Source organism: Tauraco erythrolophus, chromosome 16, assembly GCF_009769465.1.
Source record: "Tauraco erythrolophus isolate bTauEry1 chromosome 16, bTauEry1.pri, whole genome shotgun sequence".
NCBI classification, from domain to species: Eukaryota; Metazoa; Chordata; class Aves; order Musophagiformes; family Musophagidae; genus Tauraco; species Tauraco erythrolophus.
This window is the reverse complement of record NC_141480.1, coordinates 19,180,138-19,205,173: the sequence shown is the minus strand read 5'-3', so window position 1 is coordinate 19,205,173 and position 25,036 is coordinate 19,180,138. Positions and strand designations below refer to the sequence as shown.

Genomic DNA, 25,036 nt, shown 5'->3' with positions numbered 1-25,036 from the left:
TTAAACTGAAAGAGGGGAGATTTCGATGAGATCTAAGGAAGAAATTTTTTACACTGAGGGTGGTGAGGCACTGGACCAGGTTGCCCAGAGAAGTTGTGGCTGCCCCATCCCTGGCAGTGTTCAAGGCCAGGTTGGATGAGGCTTTGAGCAACCTGATCTAGTGGATGGTCTTTGAGGTCCCTTCCAACCCTAACCTTTCTATGATTCTATACTCCCAAGGAAGCAGACGTGCAGTATCCAGCACCTGCGCTTGGCCAAAGTGATTTTACAGTGCCTGAGAGACTGTTTAATTGGAAGGATGCTGCGCTGTCACATTTTTGACTATTTTTTCCATGCGTTGCTACAAGTAACATCTAAAATAGCTCTCCCTGTCTGACACGAGATGAGAGAAGAAATGTGTTTTTCAGCTGTGGACTCCTTGCATTTGATGGTGCTTTGTGTGCAGGCAGTTTCCTTGCTTCTTCCCTGATTTTTATTAAGATTAAAACAGTGCCCGAGGACCAATGAAGACTGGAGCATCTTGATCCCGGGTGCAGCGTGAGTCAGTCTGTAACCATCTCACAAGCAGAAAGGCAAAAAACCGTTCCCCAAAGTAGAGGTGGCAGATGATGAACAATGGGAGAAGGAAGGAATTATGTTCTCTTTCAGCTTCCCGTGTCTGTGCATTTTCTTCTGCATTTGCAGCCCTTGGATGGAGCTCTTTGCTATTTTAGATTTCCTTGGGAAAAAAACCTGCTGAAGGAATGCTGCCTGCTCTTCTGCTTTGGTTGCAGACTGGGAAGGCTCTTGCGCTTGGGGAGCAAGACTGGCTTTGTAATCTTGGTGGGAAACGCCTGGGTAGAGGAAGGGAGATGGTGGTGAGAGTCGCTTCTGGATGGTTGTGCTGGTAGTCTCTCCGTTGTCTCTTGGTAGTCGTTACTGTCCCAGGGCTTTTTTAATTGCTTATGAAAGGCATCCTGTGAGACCACTTTAAAAGTGCCGATGCAGTGAAAAAAAGAAGCGAACTTGAGTAATGCCTTTCATCCAGGCGCTTGGAGATACTGCTGCAGTCCTTGGTGGAGGGACCCCCGTGATTCCCTTGGCTGTAACCCTGACGGGAGCGGAGCGCCTGGGCCCGGCGTGGGGAAGGATGTGCCCGGATTGCCGCAGAGAGCTGGGGCCAAGCCTGGAGCAGTCCCAAGGGAACCTGCTTGGCAGTAGGTTACGTTCATCCCTGGAGAGCTCCTTGTTCCTCTTCAGGAGAGGGTTTAAGATTGTCTTGTCAGGGCTTCGTTCCGGCTTTCACTGCTGGTGGCAGCTCCTGGGTGGGTTTGGCCCATGAGGTGGATCCCAGTGGCGTTTCAACTGGGAACTTGCCACAAAGCTGGAAGCCTGGGGGAGCCGAGCTTGCTTGCAAGGGAGGTCCTGAACTGGGCATCCCAGAGCCATCTCATGCAACTAATCCCACAAGCTGCCGTGCCACGTTCACCTTGGCCAGGTAGCCAGAGCACATGGCGGGCAAGCCGCACGTTTGCTGCCCATGTGCCGTGCTGCTCCCTGCCGTGACCTGTGCCCGTGGGTCGTCGCGCCGAGTGAGAGCTGTCACCAGCGCCCGGCGCACCGTGGAGAGGTGAGGAAATGCATTTTTCATAAACTTCACAGCTCGCCACGTCTGGTGGATCAATAGAGCTGCCGGAGAGGCCCTTTGCCTGCCCGCTGTCGGGGCACCGCTGTGCTGGGTGCTCCGCAGGGCTGCGGCAGTGGGTGCCCTCAGCTTGGGAAGGGTGGCAATCCCGATGGGAAACCTGCGGGCTGTGCCGGAGCTGGCAGGGACAGGCTGAGATACAGATGTGGGGGATGGATGCTTGCACTGGGGCAGGTGGCGCGGTGCGGGTGCTGCTGCAGGAGTTGTGTGCCTGGTTGCCAAAATCCATCAGCGTTGGATTTCTATGGTACTGAGCCTGAATTTTGCGTGGTTTTTTAACCTCTTAATTGAGTCTCCTTATAGGGAAGCCGGCCCCTGCCAGGGGAAGGAGGTTGTTACTCGATGCGAGAGCAACGCGTGAGCAAGCAGGAACTTGGAAAAATACGCAAAGCTGATTTGTATTTTTGGGAGTGGGAGTACATCAATTAAATCTTCGACTCTTTGTGGGCCCAAGTGCAGTGGGACGTCAGGGTGCCCCATGCCCTGGGTAGTGCGGTGGGTGCTGTCTTTCCTGTTAGATTCTCTGAGCTTGGGGAAGCAGAAGCAGGGGGAAAAATACGCTGAACACTGGCAGACTCCCAGGATAGTCCGAGCCAAGGTGTCACCTTGCAAATAAGGCTGAAATTGCAGCAAGGACCGGGAGAAGGGAACAGGTGCGTGCAGGAGGAGAGGCCTTTCCAGCTGGGTTTTGGGGTGATGGGGAAGGGGAAAGCTGCTCTGTGTGGCTGAGGTCAGGCAGCATGGCAGCTTTCCGAAAGCTGGTTGTCCTGAAAATCCCTGTGCATCCGTCTTCAGACAAGTCCTAAATTGGTGCAGATCAGCCCCCATGCTCTGGTAAGGACTCGACCGTGCTCGCTAGCCCCGAAGCTCCGCAGAGCGAGGGTGTCGTGCGCCTGTGCAGGCACAGAGCCCTGCGAGAGCAGCTGCCAGAAATCCAGATCGATGCCTTTTTTTATAAATAATAAATGATAAATTCAGTCCTCTGATCTCTGAGGCACGCTCTGCTTTTGTACGCTCCATCCTGAGTGGAGCAGAAGATCCGCCCCATCCTGGAGCCAGGGCTGTCCAGCGTGGAGGGTCTGAGGACTGCTGGGGACATGCCAGCTGCAGCCCCTGGAATCGGGGATCTCGCTGAGCCGCGGCGGAGTGGGGTCCCCTCTAATGAGCAGGTGGCGAGGGCGACAGCAGCCTGGCTCAGGCTTCAAACCACCGGAGCCTAAAGCTGTGCTCTTGCCCTCTGGAGAGCAGCGTTTTCTCCAAATGCTGCTTTCTGAAGGAGCTCATTAAGTAAATTTAATTGGTGGACTAAATGATGTTTAATATTAAACGGTGGGAGGTTGTTTATACGAACAGCAGGGTCGGGGTTGCTGTGGTCGGGTCGGAGAGGCGGTGCTGGTTTTACCCGTGAATGGCCGCAACAGCCCTCTCCTCCGCCCCTGTTCGGAGCTCTGGCCGGTGCCGGTGAAGCCACCAGATGCCAAGAGCTTCCCTCGTCGTGCCCGGGCACTGCTGGGCTGTGTCCTGGCGCTGGATACAGCCGTGCTCTGCTCTCGCCTCGGCACCCGGCGGCGCTTGTAGGAAACACTGTCCTGGTTTTGGCTGGGGCAGAGCAGGTAGAAGAGCTCCGTGTCTTGGATTTAGGCTGGGAGTCGCTGTGAGAAGAACGTGGGTAGCACACAGATGTTTATGGTTGGTGCTGAGACATCAAGGGCGTTTCAGCTTCCCGTGTTTTGCCGGTGTGCAGGAGCACAACAGGCTGGGGGGGAGCGTGGCCGGGACAGAGGGGCCACAACTCCTGACTCGTGATTTGAACTGAGCCTTAGGATTGAGGGCCAAGTTGGCCAAGGGAATATTCCGTATCGTGTAGCGTCATGCCCAGTGTATAGGTGAGGGTTGACAGGAAAGTTGGAATTCTCTCTTTTGAGGGACTCTCTCGATCTCTCCAAGTGCTGTCTCCCTCTCATTCTCTTTTCGAGCCTCTCACTTGTCTGGGATTGCGGTGTTGGGACTTAACTGTTTTGGGATCGCTTGACTGGGATGGGACGGGCGTTGGACACCGGGTGGTGAGCAATTAAACTGTGCATCACTTGTTTGTATGTACTATTATATTCATATAATATTATTATTTTAGCATTATAACTTTTAAATAATAATAATAATTAAATAGTTCTTATCTCAACCCAAAGTCTGCTTTCCTTTTCCCCTTTAATTCTCTTCCCCACTCCCCACGGGGTGGGTGAGTGAGCAGCTGCGTGGTGTTTAGTTGCTGGCTGGGTTAAACCATGACAAAGGCCAACATTAGGTGGTGGTGTAGCTGAGCTGCTTTTAGGGTGGCTGCTGTTAGCTGGTGGTGAGCAGGTAGCCTGTAGGGGTTATTAATATTTATTTTCTTATTATTTGTTAATGGTTGTTGCAAGAGTTACATGATTGCACGGTTGCCAGACTGTGTAAGCACATATTTCTCCCATGGTTATCCTCCTCCCTCCCCATCCCTACCACTCCATGTCAAAATTTCTCTCTGTGCACTGGTCCTGATTCAGAGTGGTGCTTCTTCTGCGGGTCAGAGCAGGACCTGCTGCTCGGGGGCAGACTGTGCCCAACCGGCAAAGCTCGAGCCGCGATTTATTCCGGGAAACCTAAAAACGTGGCCTCCTTGCTGCGTGGGTTCTCCGTAGGCAGCCAAATACGGGAAGGTGTTCCCACAACTTTTCACTTGTGTAGGAGTGTTTTTAACACAGCAGAGCAGAGTCCTGGTAGGAGTAAATGATGAGGAGCAAGCAAGAAGAATAAAGTGGAGTTTTTTTTAAGTAATTTCATAAGACGGGACTGTCTGTGTTGCAGCTGCGCCCTCTCTGCTGAAATCTTGGGAGCATGAGGGTGTTTGCAAACAAGTGGTGCTCACTGCCCTGTCTTTCACCCATGTGTGAGGGGCTTTGTGCCCAGGTGGGACCCTCCAGCAGGGGTTGGGGGCTCTCGGTGCAGTGAGCTCCTGCATGGAACTGGGGATACTCGCCGGAGGCACGAGTGTGCTTTCCCAACGGCAGGATGCCAGGAGGAGCAGAGCTGCTGAGAGCATCCCGAGCGCGGCAGAAGCAGATGCAACATCAGACCTCAAGTGAAACTGTGCAGAGCCTGCACCAGCCCCGTGCTGTGGGTCCGTACCCAGAGAAGTCTGTTCCTGCCCAGTTTGTCCTGGGAGAATCAAGGACAAACAAACTGGGGCTCCATCAGGAGCATTGCACGGGTCCCTGAAGGAAATTTCTCATTGTGTTTGGTTTTGCTGTTCAGGGCTCTTCTCCTTCTTTGCATGAGGTGTTAGTTTCATTATTATTATATTTTTATTATTAATTTTTATTCCGATCCAGTTCTTTGATCACTCAAGTGTATTCAGGTCTCTTTCAGGATCTTTGTAGTTTTCATATTGGCTTTGATGAAGAAGAAATTTCACTCCTGTCTCCTTTTGGAAATGCTGCTGATCGGGACGTGTTGGTGGCAGAAGGGAGCTCAGGCAGACGCACGGAGCAGGAGGTCCTGGGTGCTTCCCGGGTGCCTGTTAATCCGCCGTGCAGAGCCACAGCAGCTCACCTGGACACTGGGCAAGTGCAGTTAATTTCTAGGCCTAGTCTTGGGAGAGAAGCAGCATGATAGGAAGATGAAAGTGGCTTTTAGGGGGGGGAAAAGTGGTATCAGAGATTCACAAGTCCTGTTCTTAGTGGAGGTGGTGAGGAACACTCACATTGTGCAAGGTTTGGTGGCTCGTGGTTCTTGCAGTGTCTTGCTCGTCAACTCGCATCTTCCTGCTGGATCCTCCACGTTAAAACGTGCTGTGGGTAACCATCTCCAGGTGGACGTGTTTGGAGAGACAGGACCTGTGGTCTGTCTTATGAGAGCTATTGAGGTTTTAATATGGGCAAGTTGTCTTCCCATGGCTCCTGTTTCCAGAGGAAATCCAGGAAATCCTGTTCTTTGTGCCAGAAGCCATGGTGCAATGTCCAAGTACTGTTAGGGCAGGGAGACCTGAGGCAGGTCTTTAGGTTTGAGACCTGCTAAGCAGATACAAGGTCATCTGGGCCTGTGTCCACCAACACATGAATATTTCCAGACTTTTCTTAGCTTGGCTTGTACTCAACTGGAGCCTTTCTGTCTCTGCGCCCCTGGGAAGAAGAGAGGATGGTCGTATTTGCAGGTTGGTCATGTTCATCTGTTTGAAAGCTGAGGGTTGTGCAGACCTGACTGTAATGAACAGGGAAGGGCAGGGTGTCCTGTGGCCTCCTAGGAATCCTCCATTTGTCCACCAGCTGTTTCCTCTCTTACAGGCTGAGTTTGAGATTAAAACTTCCTCTTTCTCCTGTCAGTGTAGCTGCACGGTCATCGGAAGAGGAGGGACTGTCGGCCACGGGACGTTCCTAAGGCATCTGATTGACACTGCTCTGCTCTTCAGTAGCAAGTCAGCAAAAAGTGGTGCTCATTACAGACGTGGGGACCCTATTGCTCAGAGGAAGAAAATTTCTGGTCAGGTCAGCTAAATTCCCTTTTCCGTTGTGTTGCACATCACTTAGCACATCGTGCTGGTCTTGGCCATAGATGCCAGCGTCATTAAAAGGACATGGTGTTCCACCGGGAATCTTGGATCGACACTGATTGCAGCGCGTCCCCTGAGTGCATCTCTTCCACCAGACATCCCAATTTACACGTCTGTCTTTAAAACAGTTTCCTTAACTGTTATTGCCCATCAAACTTTGGCTTCAGCCTAACAGGCTGTAAGTGCTTGGTGGTCCTCGTGTCACCGGTTCAGCCGAAGGGTGCTGGGGCTGTGTTTCTCCATGTCTCTCATCCTTTGATTGTTCTCCAGTGCTGCCCTACGTTCAGCAAGGGCAGCTCTGTGAATTATTTGTGCTCGCAGGCACACAAAGTGCTGCTGGTGCTTTCGTTACCACTGGCCATCTCGACAAAGGGTGGCTGGGCAGATACTCTGCCTGAACTAGTTGATTTGCAGACAAATTCTGCAGTTCTGCAAAGCTTATAATTCCTGTGCTGCTCCCTCGATGAGAATAAGGCTTAGCTTATTGTTATTGCTTCTAGTTGGCCATCAAACCAGAGCCTAGCGAGTGGGCTGCGGAGCTCTCTGGGATGTCCGTGTGTTCTCCTCGAGCAGCGGCTCAGAATTCAGATGAGGCTTCAGCTGGATTTATTGGAGTGGCACGGTATACGCAGCGGGAGCTTTGAGTTAGGGCATGAAAGAGTGGTGCGTTCCCAGCAGCAGAAGGCATTAATGAAATATGTTCCTCTTACTGACTTGCTTTGAACTGTCACCTGTGACTACGGCAACCACATCCGCGGGGCTGTGCAGCACTTACTGATGCACAGCAAGTAAAGTCAGTAAAAATGTCCCTGCTAATAGACAACATCATGGCAACGCTCTTCTTTCTGCGGCCGCCGGTGCAGACGGGGTGTTTTGGAGCCGCGGTGCAGAACCTCCCTGCGCTGCGAAGCAGAGAACGTCACCTGCTCTGATGGGAGGACCGCTGCCAGGAACCGAGGCTTCTTTGAGTCTGACCCTTTGCTCCTTCCCTAGTACCTGATTTTCTTTGACAAAAGAGGATTATTGGAAAAAAACCAGCCCACTCCAATCCGCACAAGGGGAATTTGTGGTCCTCCTGTAGCGGAAGGAGGAGGACATCCAGAATGATGTCCTTAAATCAGAGCAAACACTCCCCGTGCAGGAGGGGTCACGGTTACCACCCTTTCTGCTTTGCAAGCCGTGAGGGTCGTTTCTAAAAACGCATCATGCCCACATAACGTTCCGTTCAGAAATCCGCTCGCGCCCTCCGCGTACGTCTGGCTTGTAATGAGATGTCAGCCTGCGCCGGCTTCTCTCCAGAAGCTCCAAACCCTCCACCCCGTTTCATGTTAGTTCCTCCTGCCTACCTGAGACCTAAGCAAACTGCTAATTGTTGTGCAGATGTCATCTTCCAGGCAGGCATGAGGTTGTAGGCTTTAAAGAGGCTGTGCTGTCATTTGCCACCAGCCTTCTCGGTACGCGTGAGCTCTATTTTTGTGGGAGTGCATATTTTCTTTCAGCCGCTGCTTTGTTGAATTTCTTTTTCTTCTTTTCTCTTTTTTATTTCCAGGCTTGCAGGTGAAGTTTTAGGGATACATCTATTTTTCATTATCCCAGTTTTGCTGCTTGTTTTATAACTAAAAAAATAAACCCAAAGAACCGTTTCCGATGTAACAAGCAGGAGTTTATTCCAAGATGAGTTGAGGGGGAAACTGTGTGTCATGATCAGCCTGGGATTGAGGTCTGGACTGTGGCATTGACCAAAAGGATGTGTAGATCTTCTGGGAGCAGATGGAGTTTGAGCCTGTGAGTCCTGCTCTGGGTTTTCCAGCTCAGGAGCCTGGGTGTAGGTTGTAGCCTGGTTGCACTTGGCAGTGTCCCGAGAGGTGGAGGCTTTGGCCACAGGTCTTTGCCTGGCTTCTGAAAATGGACAACTTTTCTTCTGCTCTGGTTGTAGTTCGAGTAGGGCTCGTGGGTCCTTGAGGTGGTTCTTTGAGCCTTGAGAAGTGAGGAGGACATTGAAGGAGGATATCAGGAGCCAGGTCGGAAACGCCAGGTGTTACTTTCACCCACAGTGTGAATTAAGCATGAACAGTAGCTCCTATCTTTGAACTCAAGTCCCAATCAACTGGATTTTTGGTTTTCCCATTAATTGCTTTTAGAGTGGATCTGGACACCCACAGCATGGAGTCATAGAATTCTATGATTCATAGGATTCTATGATTTCAATTAATGGGAAAACCAAAAATCCAGTTGATCGGGGCTTGAGTTCAAAGATAGGAGCTGCTGTTCATGAAGACCCTGGGTCAGGAGTTTTTGGAAGCTGCAGGAGGGCATCAGATGTATTACTATTTGTGCTCCCCATTCTGCTCCTTTTTCCTAGACGTCCACCACCGACCAGTGTGTTTTGATGTTTTGACTTTTTTTTTCTTTTTTTTGGCTAATGCAAAAACCAAGCAGGAAGAGGAAGAAGGAACCTAACAGCGTGGAGAGAGACAAGATAGCAATAAAGGGGTGGAAGGAGAGGACTCCACTCCCTCCATGTCCCCGAAGTCCTTTGGGGCAGAGGTCCTTTGGTGGCAGGAGTTGGTGTGGGGTGCACCCGTGAGCATGTTTTCTGCTTTGTGGAACAGAAGATGGTTGCTTCAAGGAAGGAAAAAATATGCAATGCAATGTGCCATCCTGATGGACAACAGAGACAGAAAGAAAGATATTTCGGACTGCATGTATGGGAGGAAATTCTTTAAAACCTGGATAGGAGTAGGAGCAGGCTTGATGGAGGGATGAGTAATGAAGGAGTGTTTGAACGGAACTAATCAGTCCCATCTTCTTTCAAAAGACCTCATTTAGTTTAATTTAGCAGCGTGTAAATTTAGAGCCAATCAAAGGAAATACTTCTCCAGCCTGTGTGCTGGCAGGCGGCTGCGTTCCCTACCCCAGCGTGAGAAGCAGCGAGCTGGATGCCGTAGGTGGATCGAAAGCCTCGTGTTGGGAGGCAGCGGGGGCACGTGTGAGTATGGTTACGCACCGAGCGGTGCGGGCACGAGCTCCCTACCCTGCACTGGCACCCCCAGAGCAGGACCTTTCTTTTTCTCCCCCTCTCTAGTTGAGTACGTGGTCTGTGGTCGGCCAGGGCAGCTGTGTGCCACGGAATTGCTTTGTGGTTTGCTGCAAGCACGGGCAGAGCCCGCTCCTGGGCTCCCTGGCTGGAGGAGCCAGAGCTCCAAGCAGCAGGGAAAACGCTGTGGGAACCACCAAGTAAACCTTGTTCACCTCTGCAAGATGTTGTTTTCCTCCAGCAAAGCCTACGTACGTAGTTAGATAAGCTCCTGATCCTTTGATGGCTGGTAGTTTTGTTTAATTTGAGTTAATGCAGCTGCTTCTGTGCTTAAAATGAGGTACGTGCATAAAAAGGCCTTGGCAGAATTGCACAGAACTTTATTTTTCCCTGTAGTTGTCATCCATGGCGCTAACACGATGGTTTTAAACAAGACTTGCAGGTCTCTTCATGTTTTCCAGGAGAGATATAAGCCCCTGCAGGGTCGATATAAGCTACTTTGTCATTACCTGTCGTAACCATTAGTGGTAAAACGGGCACCCTTTGCTGTCAGCTGCCCCCGTGGAGGCCCACACTCCAACACCTCGAGGTGTTGTGTTTCCTGAGGTGTCGCAGCCTTGAATCCGTGCTGCGTTGTGGAACGTCTTGTGAAGAATGCTAAAACCTGTGAAAACATGGACTGAAATATTGTTGGTTTTGTTTTCCTTTGCATTTCAGGCTGGTGGCAATGTCTCACTGGGCTGGACTCCTCTCCACCGCTGCCAAAGTCAACCTGCTGGTCTTGGTGGTTTCTGTGGTGTTTTCCCAGTCAAGCCTAAGCGACAGAGTTCCCGTAAGTGTTGGCTGCTCCGGCTGAGAGCCGCGCTGGCAAAGGGCTGCCCAGCCACCGGCGCCTCCGGTGGGGTGACAGCCTGGCCTGGTTCCTTGGTGGTGCCAAGTAGGGTGTTGGAGCAGTTGGTGAATCACCTCTCCTCGACAGTGGGTCTTCAAAAACAACATTTCAGAAGGGATTCTTTCCTAAGACTGCTTGCTTCAGCCCAGCAAATCCAGAATATGCCCAGTCCAGAGGGTTTCAACAGGAGCAGTGCAACTCGGGCGGCTGCCTGGTGTGCTTGGTGTCACTTTTCCTGTTTGGAGTTGTCACACGTTCCCCCCGTGGCAAAAGGCAAAGCTAATTATGTGGTTTAGTGGTAAGAAGAGGGGAAGAGGTGGCCTCGGTTGGGTTCCTAGCTGTGCCGCTGTTGAGTTACCATGAGCCAGGCTTTGAAGAGCGTCCTCTCAGGTCCTTGCGTCCCACGTGCATGAATGTTGCTACTTGCAGCGTTGTTTTGAAGCTGCAGGTGAGGTGAGTGGATGCTCTCTCCCCCTTTGCACTTGTACAGATTTGCAGAACTCCCCTGGTTTGGATTCTGCTGCTGAACCCCAGATGCCATATGCCCTCCTGGATCAGCAGATCTGGAAAGCTTCTTTGAGGAAGCTTGAGCAGTAGAGAGTGGTGGGATTTTAGTTTAATTAATGCTGTGGCTTAAAACAGAGAGACTCCCAGCAACACTGGCAGAGGGGATCACTGGACCCCGTCTCCCTGGCCGCTCGCTCCTGCCTTTGCATTGCAGCTCGCTGGTCTGTTGGTTGTGTGATGCAGCTGTTTGGGCTGTGCTGTTACCCAGAGCAAATAAAAGGGACAGATTACATTATAAGCACGGTAGGTCAGTACCTGGGGCCCTCCTGGAGTCATGGAACAACGGGCTAATTTGTCTTTATTTCAGGGAGGGAAGAGGCTGGGGATAGAGCACAGTCATCCCAGCTGGAGAACAAGCCCTGGGACAGCCACCCAGCGATACGTGCCCGAATTGGCAGGCGGCTCGACACTGGGGTTCGGACAGGATTAATGCAATGGGGGGTTAACTCCTCCATCACCTTTTCCTGCACTGTCCTTGCAACGGCTCCGTGGTGACCACGGCCCTCCTTTATTGCAAGCAGACTGCTGATTGTCTCAAACCCTCCCTGCTGAGGCTTTTCAGCTTATTGCAGTTGACTTCAGACTGATAAAGCAAGGAGGCTTTTTGCCTTTGGGGAGATTTGTATTGTTCTTTAAAAACCATCGTTCTTTTTACTATTTTAATGATGAAAACAAACCCAAAAAGATTCTACTCAATTTCTGCGTAAACGAAGAATTGTTTGTGTGTTGTTGCCTGTTTTTGTCCGAAATACTAAGGAAAACGGAGTATTGCAAAGCAGTTGTGGGTCAAGCAGTGGCAGTGACATTTAAAGGAACCAAGTCACATCCTTTTATCCTTACTGAACGTTTAGACGGGGGCATGAGCAGAGCCGGTGAACATCAGCTCTCTATTATGTCTTTCAACAGCTACAACACTCGGAGGCCTGTTAGTAAATTTACAATAGCCTGTATGGTTCAGTCCCTCTTGGATAATAATATAGTAGTGTAAATAAGCTGAGTAATAACTGCTCTGACTCATTTATTTGAGTCCTGTTGAGTTTTGGCTCCGAAAACGTTCACATTGATTTTCATCGGTAGAACCTGGCTTTTTATGTTTAGGATTGTTCCTGAGCTTGAACCGTTTGTCGTAATTTTAACAATTTCCAGCCTCCGATGCGCTAAGCGAAAGCAGGAGTTAAGCTCCGTTTCCCAGTGTGTTTCCAAAATTTCCACCCCTTTTGACAGATAAAATAAGAGCATTCTATAGGTTTGTCAGCCATCTTCGTGTGTTCCCACTGTCGTTGCTAGTTGTGTTTTGCTCGGGCTGATGTTTGTCTTGCTCAGGAACCCTCTCCTAGGCTGGATAATGGATATGGATTATGGATATGGATATGGATATGGATATGCAAAGCACCCAGGTTCTGCCAGAAAACACGCACACGTTTTTTCCAAGAAGTGAAGGCAGAACATGGCCTAAAATTTCCAGTTAACCTCTTAATTGACTACTTTTTTTTTTTCCCTGTGAAAACGTTCTAAGGATTGATATCAAAACACTTCATGAAGTGAGCTGTAACTCTAATTACCCAACAATTAGAAATAATCTTTCCCTGTAGGCTGCTGCTTTGCAGTTATTCAGTGGTGGTGTTCTTGGCGATATCAGAAGCTGATAATACTCCCTGCGATGGAAACGGAGCTGTCTGGATGATTAACCTGGACCAGCTTATCTGTTCCTGTGAAAACTGGAACAGCAAAGCCCCGCTCCTCGAGCAGTTAGCAGCCTGGTGTGAGATCGTACGCAGTCGTTACTATGTGCTCTCCGTAATTTTATCCGCTGCAGTCTTACATGACTCCCACCAGCTCCCTAGGGAGACGTTCCAGTGAACAGCGAGGTTTCCCTCGCAGCAAGGATTTTTTTAAATTTTTTTTTTCCCTGCTTTTCATCCTCGTTTCTTGCTTTGCCTAATGTCGTGCCGGCTGATCTGCCACACCTCTGCCGTTCGCGCGCTGCGCTCGCGACGTAGGCGGCGATTAAATCGCTGCCTCATTGTTTTAAAAGATTTGGAGGACACGGGGAACGGGTGGAGAAAAGGATGTTCATGTTTGCATCGTGTAGGCAATTCGGTGTGTTTTCCCCATCTCCTGTTTTGGAAATAGCTGAACTATTTTAGCTGAAATCTTCTCCAAGCCTGAAATAAGTGCATTTAAGAAAAAAAAAAACCACAACAACCAACGCTTGAGGCGTTCCACTCGTGTGGAAGATTTGAGCTGAAAACGTTAAGTTTGACATATTTTCAGGCAAGGGAAAACAGGATCTTGGGACGTTACACAACCCTAACAATAGTCGGGCCTCCTGGCTCTGACTGTCACGCAGGTGAGGCTCCAAAAAAGCTTGTTTTGAACCTGCAGCCTGCACTGCAATAGGAAATAAGCTGCTTTGTTCAGCACAAATGTCACGCTAGTTATGCATGTTTAACCTTTAATATACTTTAAGTCTAAATGTAACCATGTGGAAAGAATCTCGGATGTCAAAAAAAAAAAAAAAAAAATCTGCTGGCGAGGGAAAAAATTTTGTATTCTCAGCCGGCACTAAATTACCCAGATGCAATTGCTAATGAGCTGAATCTCTTCTATCCAAAAGGAGTTTGCCCTCACAAAAATAGAAGAGAGCGACATAAAAGATGACAGCGGGAAAGAGGCGATAACAGAAGATGATGCTGATCCCGAAGACCTGGAAGTGTTTTACCCCACACATCAGTGGCAAACCATCCGTCCAGGTAACGCGCTGATGACTAATTATAGCGTTCCTCTAAAACCCCACCTGACAGCACCGACAGAAGCCTGGCAGAAGCTCAAAATACCTGTTTGTTCCCATGACAATGTATTCTTGTGCTGGAATTCAAAGAGGTACGGACCCAATGACCCAGTACAGGGGCAGGAGACCGTCACTGGCCTGGCTGGCGATGGGAGCGGTGGCTAAAGTGCTTTCGGGTCACTGGAGCAGGTGGAGTGGGCTGCCAGTCACGTTGCAGGTGGTGATGTGTCTCTGTCACTAGCTCAGAAACCCTTTCTCTGGACGTACGCTTGTCAAGGGATGGATTTTCTAACGTTTGTTGGCACACGGTGGCCCAGGTCTGCTGTGCTCCGGGGTGGGCTGGTGAAATGCTGCTCAGTGGCAACCTGATTAAGGATCGTCAGTGTAACGCGACACAGCTTTTTAACAATGGGTTTTCTGTTCCTTGGCTGTTAGAAATCCAGCTTTTATCCCTATCCGTACATCCCACAAAAAAAAAAATCTCTTCCCTTTTTTTTTGGGTTGGTATCTTTTATTAGACGTGTGTGGGACGCATATGGTGAGAAAACACCAACTGAGCAGGCTGCCTTCGCCGCGAAAACCTGTGCGCTGGGAAAGGCTCTGGAGAGGATAAGGCCATTGAAACACACACGGATGCGTGTGAGCACACGTATTTCAGCAATTAGGGCGATCAGTAAGCCTGCCTCTGGGGTCTTGGGCAAGGTATTTAATCCACTTGTGCTTTGGTGTCCTCATATATATGCAGGTGTAATACCTTCCCACCTCAGAAGGGCGAACTAAGTAGTAATTAATTTTTATAAAGCGCTCTGAATTTAAAAGGGCTTTATCCTGTGCTCAGTATTGTCATCGAAAGAATAAATACGGGATCCGTTTGTCTTGAAATTTCTGCCAGATATAGCAGAATGACTTCTCCAAATGTAAATCTTTGTGTAACGTAAAAGTAGCAAAAGCCCCTAAATTTCACAAAGCTGCAGTATATACTTATATTCCATTTTTGTACCGTTATGTATGGAAGGCGTGTGGTGTCCCTGCTTAGCATTCAGACTGGCAGGTCCCCACCACCCTTGTTGAAGCAGAATATGTATATTTTTGCAGTCGTTATAAACGTCATTGCCAGTTGTGTTAAGAAGCCCCTTCTCCGTTCCTCGGGTGCCTTGTTCCACTTTATTTTTGTAGCAATTCCACGTTGGGCATGTGCGGCGAAGGGCTTATGGAAACGAGGAGCTTGTCAGCGTTCACAATGTGCTGTAGGAGAAGAATTTCAGTTGCTCTTCTAAAAGGCTTAAATGGTGGCCTGCCTCACTGTCTGGTCGCTACGGATCCTCATTTCAGGTGTGCGCGCAGATTTGGGTAGGAACATGTCAGAATGAGGGGTCTTCCTTCATCTCCCCGCTCCAGCCTGGGTTTTGGTCTCCTGCAGGTTTCTCTGAAGCGAAATCCTGCCTGTGGACTGTGGCTCGCACTGTTAGCACATGTATTAGCCAAAGCAAGGCTGGGGAATCTGCAGGCTCCGTGAGCCCATCCCTGTGGCCTCTGACCTCAAGGGTTTCCCCGTGCCGGCATGAGTCCAAGCCGGAGAGGCTGTTGACCCGCTGGATGAGGGAAGCAGCTGGCATGGCTGCACGAGGGATGTGCCTTTCTGTCCTTTAGCAGAGGAGCACGCGTTGGCAGCGTGTCTGATCCGGTGGTTCTGCATCTTCCATTGTTCTCTGATGGGACTTCAGTGGCTCGTAGCCGAGCAGAGCCCCGGCCGGGCTGGCGGGCGTCCGCTCAATGCGGGCCGAAGCCAACGGCAGCACGATGCTCAGAATCTTGTCTTCTGCCACCCACCTCTCCGGGCTGCTCCTGTGCTGTCTTCTGTTGTATCCCTGCAGCAAATGGGACCGGGCTCTCTCAGGGAAGCAAATGTTTTGAATTGAAATCTGAGTCTTCAGTTTTGACAGGCTGAGAGAGTTGGGGCTGTTCAGCCTGGAGAAGAGAAGGCTCCGGGGAGACCTTCCAGCACCTTCCAGTGCCTAAAGGGGGCCTACAGGAAAGCTGGAGAGGGACTTTTTCCAAGGGCATGTAGTGACAGGACACGGGGCAATGGCTTTAAACTGGAAAGAGGGGAGATTTAGATTAGATCTGAGGAAGAAATTCTTCCCTCCGAGGGTGCTGAGGCACTGGACCAGGTTGCCCAGAGAAGTTGTGGCTGCCCCATCCCTGGAAGTGTTCAAGGCCAGGCTGGATGGGGCTTTGGGCAACCTGGTGTAGTGGAGGGTGTCCCTGCCCATGGCAGGGGGGTTGGAACTGGATGCTCTTGAAGGCCCCTTCCAACCCAAACCATTCTATGATTCTATGAATAGTGGAATGGAGCTCAGAGGTGCGTTTCGCCCCGTTGTGCTCCCGTTTCATCTCGTTCCTGTTCTGAGCTCAACACAGGATTTTTGTGCTTCTGTCCAGTCCCGCAGTTGCTCATCTTTTATACATGGTATTTCCAGTTTGACTCCACTGTTTTTCGAGTTCCCTGTTGCTAATTGCATCAAACTGCGTTTCCACTGAGACTGCAGCAGTGTCATCAACCTGTAACCTGTCAAATCCCTCCACCTAATTCGATTGTTGTTGTCTATGGAGCGCTGCTTTGCGCCGTTGTTCCCTCGCTGCCTACGGTGGGAGCTGGATTTTGATCAAGTGCTTTCTTGCACTTGGAGCGCGCTTCAAGCTGCTGGAGGTAGCTGGATGCAAACAGAGAGAGACAGTTACCCGAAGAGCTCTGCCACCTGTAATCTGGAAGCAGGGAGATCAGTTGTCTCTTCTGCCAGCCAGCCGGGAAGCTGATGGGCTGAAGAAAGGTTGGTGAAACTTCACAAAGTCCTTTAACGCTTTTTTAGGGATCGCTTCTTTCTCGTTTGGCACTAAATAATGCACCAGGCACGGCTGGGTTGGACAGAAAGGATACGTGCACCTTGGAAACTCTCCCAGCACCTCCGTTATTTTACTTCTTTTGGTGTCATCTGAGGAAATGGTGGAAACATCTGCAGGGCTTTTCACTCTGTTCTTGGTTGGCGTCCGTAGGAACTTGCAGGCTGCTTGGGTTTTAACGAGTGGGATTGCAACTTCCTCTGAATGGATGTTCAGACCAGATCACTTCTGGTGGTCAGGTATCTGTTCCTCCACAGACACAGAATGGTTTTTGAAGTTACGTGTCCTCTGATGTTGGTTTTCCCTTTCTGAATGCGCTTTTACCAGGTGACAGTACCCTTGTGAGTTGGAAGCTCTCTGGAGAAACATAGCTGAGGTGACTTGCTTTTGTTGCTGCTTGTATTAAGCTCTTCCAAGTGCGTGGAGGTGAGTCTGTCAGCACACAGAAGCACCCTACCACCTTTCAGGGTGGTCTGGCCTCGTGTTTATGGCAACCAAAGGCTCGTCCTTGGTCTTCTCCATCAATTTGACAGTTTTCTTGGGGATTCTGTATACAAAAGCATTTTTTTCCACGTTTCCAGGTGACTTCAAATCTACAATGCAGCATCTTAGAGCTGAGTGCTTCTTTTCCTGGGAATTACCTCCTTTAGTTATTTGGGCACCTAATTTCCCTCTGTTTCATTTAGCATTCCTGAATGATGATGGAAAGTCAGATTGCCCTGACCACCTGGTCATACCACTGACCAGCAGATTTTCCAGCCAACATTAGGGTTAGAAGTGGCTCCTCTGGGAAGACATTGCTGTGAAGATTAAGGAGGAGGATATAAGAGGTAAGGGCTTAACTGGGAAAGAAAAAGGGGGTTAATCATCGCCTCAGCAGCGACCGGTGCTGTGGGGAGCCCGGGCTGTGCAGTGCCTCTGCAGATGGGCTCTGTCCACTTCCACGGCAGCAGCACTTTCCTGCTCCCTGACACGACAGAAACTTGCTGGCTGGTTTCTCAGCTGACAGCTTGAAGTTGGGAATTAACTATTGTCCTGGTTTTGGCTGGGATAGAGTTAATTTTTCTCTTAGTAGCTAGAATAGCACTGTGTTTTGGATTTGGTGTGGGATTTGGTATGAGAAGAATGTTGTTAATATACGGATGTTTTTAGCTGGTGCTAAGAAATCAAGGACTTTTCAAGTTCCTGTGCTTTGCCAGTGTGCAGGTGCACAAGGAGCTGGGAGGGAGCGCAGCCAGAGCAACTGACCCCAACTGACCAAAGGGATACAGAATCATAGAACAGTTTGGGTTGGAAGGGACCTCAAAGATCACCCACTTCCAATCCCCCTGCCATGGGCAGGGACACTTTCCACTACATCAGGTTGCTTAAAGCCTCATCCAACCTGGCCTTGAGCACTGCCAGGGATGGGTCAGCCACAGCTTCTCTGGGCAACCTGTTCCAGTGTCTCACCACCCTCATTGTAAAAAGTTTCTTCCTCAGATCTAATTTAAATCTCCCCTCTTTCAGTTTAAAGCCATTGCCCCTTGTCCTGTCACTACTCGCCCTTGTCCAAAGTCCCTCTCCAGCTTTCTTGTAGACCCCTGATATGAAGTCATCCTCAGTATATAAAGCTGGAGGAAGAGGGAGATGTTCGGAGTGATGGTGTTTGTCTTCCCAAGTCACTGTTAGACATGATGGAGCCCTGCTTTCCTGGAGATGGCTGAACACCTGCCTACCCATGGGAAGGAGTGAAGGAATTCCTTGTTTTGCTTTGCTTGCGTGTGTGGCTTTTGCTTTCTCTGTTAAACTGTATCTTAACCCGTGAGTTTTCTCACTTTTACCCTTCCAAATCTCTCCTCCATCCCACCAGGGCAGAGCAAGCAAGCAGCTGTGTGGTGCTTAGTTTCCAGCTGGGGTTCAGCCGTGACATGTGTCCAGTTTCCAAATCCAGATGGACCAAGTGAGAACCTCATCTGCTCGAAATAACAAAATATTTACAGTCTACTCTGCATCTTTCCATTTGAGAGAAGCCAACAGTGGGGCACAGGAAGGCTTCCTTTGGTCCAGAGCAGGTCCTTGCAGACCAGAGAAACGGAGCACAACCTTGCATTGGCGACTGAAATGTTGGAGCGTTGGATCTCTCTCGGGTTTAGATAGCGCATCTCTGCGTCTAACCGGGCAGAGCGAGTGTTGCAGGAGCTCAGCTGGCCTGTACGTTTTGCTGTGGTTAAACTTCTGGCTTGCAGAGCTCTGTGCTGATACCTGCAGCTACTCTGTGCCACTCGTGCTGTTCAGTCATTTTCCTAAGTGCCTAATTATATCGCAGTTAAAAAATAAGAAGCCATGACTGCCGCTGTTGATCAAACTGCCGGAGCGCGGTTGATGCGAGCGTGCTGTTGTTGCTGCTTCTACAAAGATGAAACCATCTTCTGTTCAGCAGGGAGCTGATGATGCTTTGTTTAGCATTTAAATACCCGTGGCTGCAGCTTCCGAGGGTCCTCGGGCTGCTTTCTCTGGCAGCAGCTGTCTTTGCTGTTCACACTTGTCCCAGGTCTTCCTCTGGCTCGTTTGCTGCACCAACGAGGTTTCACGTGTATGGAAACAGAGTTCTCAAAGCAAGTGTTCACTTTGGGGAGGTAATTTCAGAAGCTGCTTTGATGGACTTTCCGTGGTTTTGCCGGAAAGAGCAGGACTCAGGACAGGATAAAACTCCATCTGATTCCTTGCCAGTCTTTATCTTTCAAGAGATTTCAGTGTCTGAACAAACCAGCGCTGCTCTAAGCCGAGAAGAGGTTTTAAAGGTGGGAGGAGAAGGTAATGGCAGGAGGGATCCCTTTGGCTCAGGAGCCCTGTGCCAGGGTCTGTCCCACAGCCCGTGCGGGTGACGCGGTGGCTGCCGAGGATTTTCTTACACCTTGTCAGTGGGTATCTTGCTCCTGCCGTTCACCGGAGTGTCCTGAGCTGCGCTGACTCCTGCTAATTGCTTTGCTGAATTAATGAGTCTCTCTGAACCATTGGCTTCTCAGTGACCTAGACCTGACTCAAACAATCGTGTGCAGGTCTCTGAAATATTTATGTCAGCATGGGCAAGAAAGGGCTGTGAAATACGGCATTAAACCACCAGGGCACACTCATTTTTGCAAAGCTTGACATGTGTAATCCAGGAAATAGGAGCCTCATCAGATCAGCACAGATTTGCATGAAGAGGGAAGGCAAATGGGATTTTAAAAACCTTGTTTATACCAGATGAAATGCTGCTTTTCCAGGTTTTTTTTAGTAAAGGAAGTTGTTACTGATGTGCAGAGGGGGAAAAACCTCGACTGTGGAGTAATTAAAATCTTCTCTGGCCAACAACGGGGAGAGCTGCAGGGTGATTGCAGCAGGTAGGAAAGCCCAGGCAGTCTTGAGAGCAGCTGCAAGCGTTCAGTGCTGGGAGACAACGCTGTGGTCACTGGTCGCACTCCCTCTGCTTATTTTCCATCTGCCCTCTTGCATACGAGGCTCTTGACATCTTAAATGTATCTCCTGCCTGTCCTCCTTTTTGTTACCACGTGCCTTCGTGCTCTCCTCTCTCAGCTTCCCCATCCTCATGAGCTTTCCTTGACTTCTCACCGTCGCATCACAGGATGCAGCGTCTCCCTGACGCTGGCTTGTGCTTAATTACACTTTGCACTGAAAGTCGTCTCCGGCAAAAGTGCCGGGGCTGAAGCTTCACCTGCTGCTTCTGGCTCTAGTGTGGGGCACTGGAGGGCGGATGCGTGAAAGGAAGCAAACTCTCCGTGCCTTACTGCTGACGGTGTGAGAGGGATAACTGTTTCCCTGCCTGTTGGTGGTAAGAGGCAGGACTGGGACTGCTCCAGGGACTCTGGGAGAGATAGATGGGAGATATCTCAGACCTCCATTTCAGTAGGGAGTGTTTGAAGGTTGCCAGCTGGTGGGACCTGCTGCCAGTGTCCTGACGAGATGCAGGGATAGGTGGCTTTGGACCTGCATAGTTGAGACACTTATGAAACAGCCATGAATGTTACTGGGCTGGATCCTTGGGCACAAAGTTGACCTTTTCCAGGCAAGGATAGAGCTGCAGAGCCTTTGTCATTCACACTACGAAATGGGAAACCGTAGCAAATTACAGAACTTTATAGGCCAGTAACTGAACGTGCACATTAAAAAAACAACCAAAAAGACTCCCCCATTGTAAAAGCACTCTGCTGCTTTAATTTGGCAAGAGTAGTAATGCAGTTTTGATCAGCAAGTTTGCTGACAACACCAAGTTGTGTGGTGTTGTGGACACGCTGGAGGGAAGGGATGCCATCCAGAGGGACCTGGACAGGTGGGTCTGTGAGAACCTCATGAAGTTCAACAAGGCCAAGTGCAAGGTCCTGCACGTGGGTTGGGGCAATCCCAAGCACAAGTACAGGCTGGGCAGAGAATGGATTGAGAGCAGCCCTGAGGAGAAGGACTTGGGAGTGCTGGTGGGTGAGAAGCTCAACATGAGCCGGCACCGTGCACTGGCAGCCCAGAAAGCCAACCGTGTCCTGGGCTGCATCCAAAGCAGCGTGGGCAGCAGGGCGAGGGAGGGGATTCTGCCCCTCTGCTCCGCTCTCCTGAGACCCCCCTGCAGTGCTGTGTTCAGCTCTGGGTCTCCGACATCAGAAGGACACAGAGCTGTTGGAGTGGGTCCAGAGGAGGCCACAGAGATGATCCAAGGGCTGGAGCACCTCTGCTATGGAGACAGGCTGAGACAGTTGGAGCTGTTCAGCCTGGAGAAGAGAAGGCTCTGGGGAGACCTTCCAGCATCTTCCAGTACCTAAAGGGGCTACAGGAAAGCTGGAGAGGGGCTTTGGACAGGGGTGTGTGGTGACAGGATAAGGGATGATGGCTTTAAACTGAGAGAGGGGAGATTTTGATTAGATCTAAGGAAGAAATTCTTCACTTTGAGGGTGGTGAGGCACAGGTTTCCCAGAGAAGTTGTGGCTGCCCCATCCCTGGAAGTGTTCAAGGCTGGGTTGGATGGGGCTTTGGGCGACCTGGTGTAGTGGAAGGTGTCCCTGCCCATGTCAGGGGGGTTGGGACTAGATGATCTTGAAGGTCCCTTCCAACCCAAACCATTCTGTGATTCTATATATTTCATAGCGTGTTATAAATGCAGTGTGTGTATATATATATTTAAATTTTAATAATGTGAGGCCTCAGAACCGCACAGCTCCTGGTACTAAATCATTCCTCAGAACTGGGCAGAAATGGGCTCTTATGTGTCAGTCCACTTAAGTTGCAGGTTTGAATCGAGCGGCGCGGCTGTGCCCAGCCCCAGTGCGGCACTGCTCGGCGCGGCGGGACGGGCAGGAAGGCGCTGCTGGGCAGGAGCGTGTTCAGCTCAGCCAGGCTCTGGTCTGGCTCTCAGGGCCATCCCCTGTGGTTCCTGTCTGCTTCTCTGTGACCTGGGAAATTCTGCAGCTGTTGTTTTCCCACCGTATCTGTGACGGCGTCACGTTGAGCATTTGTGAGATGAACTGGGAGCCAGGTGGTGTTTTTTCCTCCAAACCCAGATAAAACCTGTGTTGTTTTCAAGAACTGCCGCTATCCTGGCAGCACCAGTGTTGATGAGAAAAAACTCTGAATTTACTACTTGGGTGGCTCAAGATCAGGAGCAGAGTGGGGCTGAGATGGGTTTTCGGTGTGCTGGGATGAATGCTGTCACTTACCAGCCGTGGTGTTACTGGTTTTGTTAAACAAGCTGGTTATAAAAGTCTTCTGCGGTGATGCATGTACCACCAGAACCTAATTATGCTTCTGAGCAGCCGAGATAAAAGTTTTCATCTTCTCTAACACGTAGCTGTGGGCTTGGATGTTGGGCACAGCCGAAACAAGAGTGTCAGGGTGTATTTTCACGAGACAAGCCATGACTCCTACTAGCTGTGTCTGCGACTCCGTGCCCCACAGCGTGTCGCGGGTGAGTTATAAAGTGGTTGTAAAGCAGGTGATGGAGGTGTTTGAGAGTCAAGAAGCTTTTTTTTGGGTGACAGGAGGACGTCGAACTGCGTTTTTCAAAATATTTTCAAACTTAGCTTTAATGATGCGCTGACCGGTGGTGTTACAATGTCAAGTGTAGAATTAGTGAAGAGAATAAGTTTCTCAGGATCGTTCACATGGTTAAATTTACACTTTTTGGAGAGGAAAAAGTGCTTTGAAAGAAGAGAGACTGTTTCCCAGAGAAGACATCTCTCGTTCCTCTCTTTTATCTTCTTTCTGCCAAGGCAGGGATGCTGTGAGCATGCGAGCTGCTGAGAGATCCTTCAGTGTGTGCCGGGTGATGAGGAATATCTTGCTGTAGTTTTTATGTGCAGGCATGCTGTATTTTCCGCAGTAACGTTAAAAACCTCCATGTGACTGTTTAGAAGGATGAACCTCATTAAAGAAGAGGTATTTAATAGCGGGCCTGTTTTTATCTCTGTCTTTATCTAACAGTCTATGCATTTATTTCAAGCTTGTAGCAGTGCTTTGGAAGAAAAATGTTTTCCTTCCTGGAAAACGTTTTGGAAGCATGTACAGCCTTGGTTATCTTGAATTTCCAGTCTGAGTATCTTCCTTCTTCCTTCCAGAGCAAACAAGCCATACCAGGACTTTGGCTCCAGCATTTTTATCAGGTATTACAGGAGAACGTTCTTTGAAAAGTGTGACTTGGGTTCTGGAGTCACTTAAAGGGTTCTGAAGGTTTGACCCAATATAATCGGAGCGACTCTGCTGCACTTCAAACACATAGTCTTGTTTCATGGGACAAGCCTTCCAGGCGTTGCAGCGTGTGCTTGCCTAGCTGCAGGTTGGACCTCCATCCCCATGAAACCCTGGAGGTGGCTTCCGTGGCCAGGGAAGTGCTGAATTCCCTGCAAAGCACCATCGTGGATGCCGGGGTTCAGGTGAATCATCCAGCACCTGCTGCAGCCGTTCGGTGAGAGGCTGCTGCTGCTGCACCCATGAGCTCTGAGCTGCGGGGAACCCTCCTTGTGCCAGCAGAACTCAGGGCCTCCTGACAGATCGCCTTCTGAAGCCATCCTTCTCTCTCCTTTGGTGACAGAAGGCTCCCAGAGCGATTATTTTTCCAGTTTGGGAATTATTTGGGGTGTGACGGCAGAGCGGTGCCGCTCCTGGGGCACGGAGCTGCGTGACGTGTTTGCCCACGCGCTCTTGGAGGGGTTGGGGTTAGCTCTAGAGCTCAGCCCTTCCTGCAGAGTTGATGTTTTTTCTACGTTTGCAATTTTATTCTGTAATTTCATGAATCCATCGCTGGCCTGTTGATACAATGCAGACGTTGTGTTTGCAAACCGCTCTCCTGTATTTTATCTCACGTGGTGGCCGAGGCTGGCGGCGATGGAGGCGGGTGGTCTGCCTTGTCCCCGAGGGGGATGCGCTGCCTTTCCAGTTCCTTCCACATCCATCCTTTTAGCGTCACTGGCTCTTCATCCAGACTGTGTTCCTTCATGGAACAGTTCTGGGAGCAGGAGGTGCTGTTTAGCCCACGCAGGACCATAGTACCCTACAGCCTGTGGCCAGAATGGCCGTTTCTGAACCCTTTTCCCAAAACAGGTATGTGGCCATATGCTCCGAGAACTTGTGGGTTTGGTCCCTGGTGTGTGTTTGACAGTTGTCACAAAAGCACCTGGTTCCAGGAGCTAAACCCTCCTTTGGAGCTCAGTCCAGATCGTGTACGCCTCTAAAACACAGTTCCACAGCGCTCTCTTTTTCAGAATTAGGAAGAAAGTATTTTTCCCATGATCTTGCTCTGGCTGTTCCCTCCTGCAGTCACGGGCTGTACGTGTGCAAAGACTCCACTGACTAAAATTTCTACAAAAATGATTTTAGGTGGGTGAACACAAAGTCAGGGATTTTTTTTCGGGCAGTCAGCACACTATCAAATGACTCCTGCGAGGAATGTTTCATCCTGGTCCTTCGTGTTCATGCCTGCAAATTAGTGCTCTTGCTCAGATGTGGCTCCAGCTATTTGTATTAATTTTTTTTCCCATATATTTATTTATAGGGTCACACTAGCAACAGATCCTCTTTTTCCACAAGCCCTTTTCAGAGCCATCTTCTGCCTCCTCCATTCTGGCTTACAAGCACCTTGCTCTTCAGAGGAGAACTCTGAATATGTCCTGATTTAGTGAGACGTTTTCTCTGGTCTCTGCCCTCTCCATTCATTTTAGGATCTGCAATGAATTTGGGACATAAATTAAAAAAGCTGGTTGATGTTTGTGGAGGTCTAGAAGCTTGTTTTGCATTTGTTCTTACGTGAACGCGCGCTGAAACAAATGTCTCTGCTTTACTGAAACAGCTTCCTTTAGCATCTCAAGGAAGCTTCTGAGTTAAAATAAAAATATATCTCTGTTTTTCCAGCCCTGCTTTACCAGCATCAGCCTGGGAAAGAGATACAATCTCCTTGGGTCTGTCTTGATGTTTTGTAGAGCTAATTCCCATTTATTGCAAGAACTCTTACAACGCTATATTCAAGTTTAATTTTTTATGATGTGTTTACATTTTTGGAAGGGGTAAGCGTGATGGCGTTGGAAATTCTAATTAAGGATGACATTTCTGATTCAAACGATCTT

General features: G+C 49.7%; 1 protein-coding gene across 2 annotated transcripts in view; it reads left to right on the top strand.

The window, feature by feature from the left end:
* SIL1 (SIL1 nucleotide exchange factor) overlaps window positions 1-25,036 on the top strand; it is a 103,564-nt gene that overhangs the window by 14,425 nt on the left and 64,103 nt on the right. Inside the window, exons 1-3 of one of the 2 annotated variants that reach the window (XM_086621489.1) lie at window positions 6,113-6,201; window positions 10,021-10,135; window positions 13,380-13,515. In XM_086621489.1, coding sequence (XP_086477615.1) covers window positions 10,031-10,135; window positions 13,380-13,515 — 241 coding nt within the window. In that variant the 5' untranslated portion in view covers window positions 6,113-6,201; window positions 10,021-10,030. Of the gene's footprint in view, window positions 1-6,112; window positions 6,202-10,020; window positions 10,136-13,379; window positions 13,516-25,036 lie in introns of those variants that run through there. The other variant, XM_086621488.1, reaches the window with a different exon arrangement.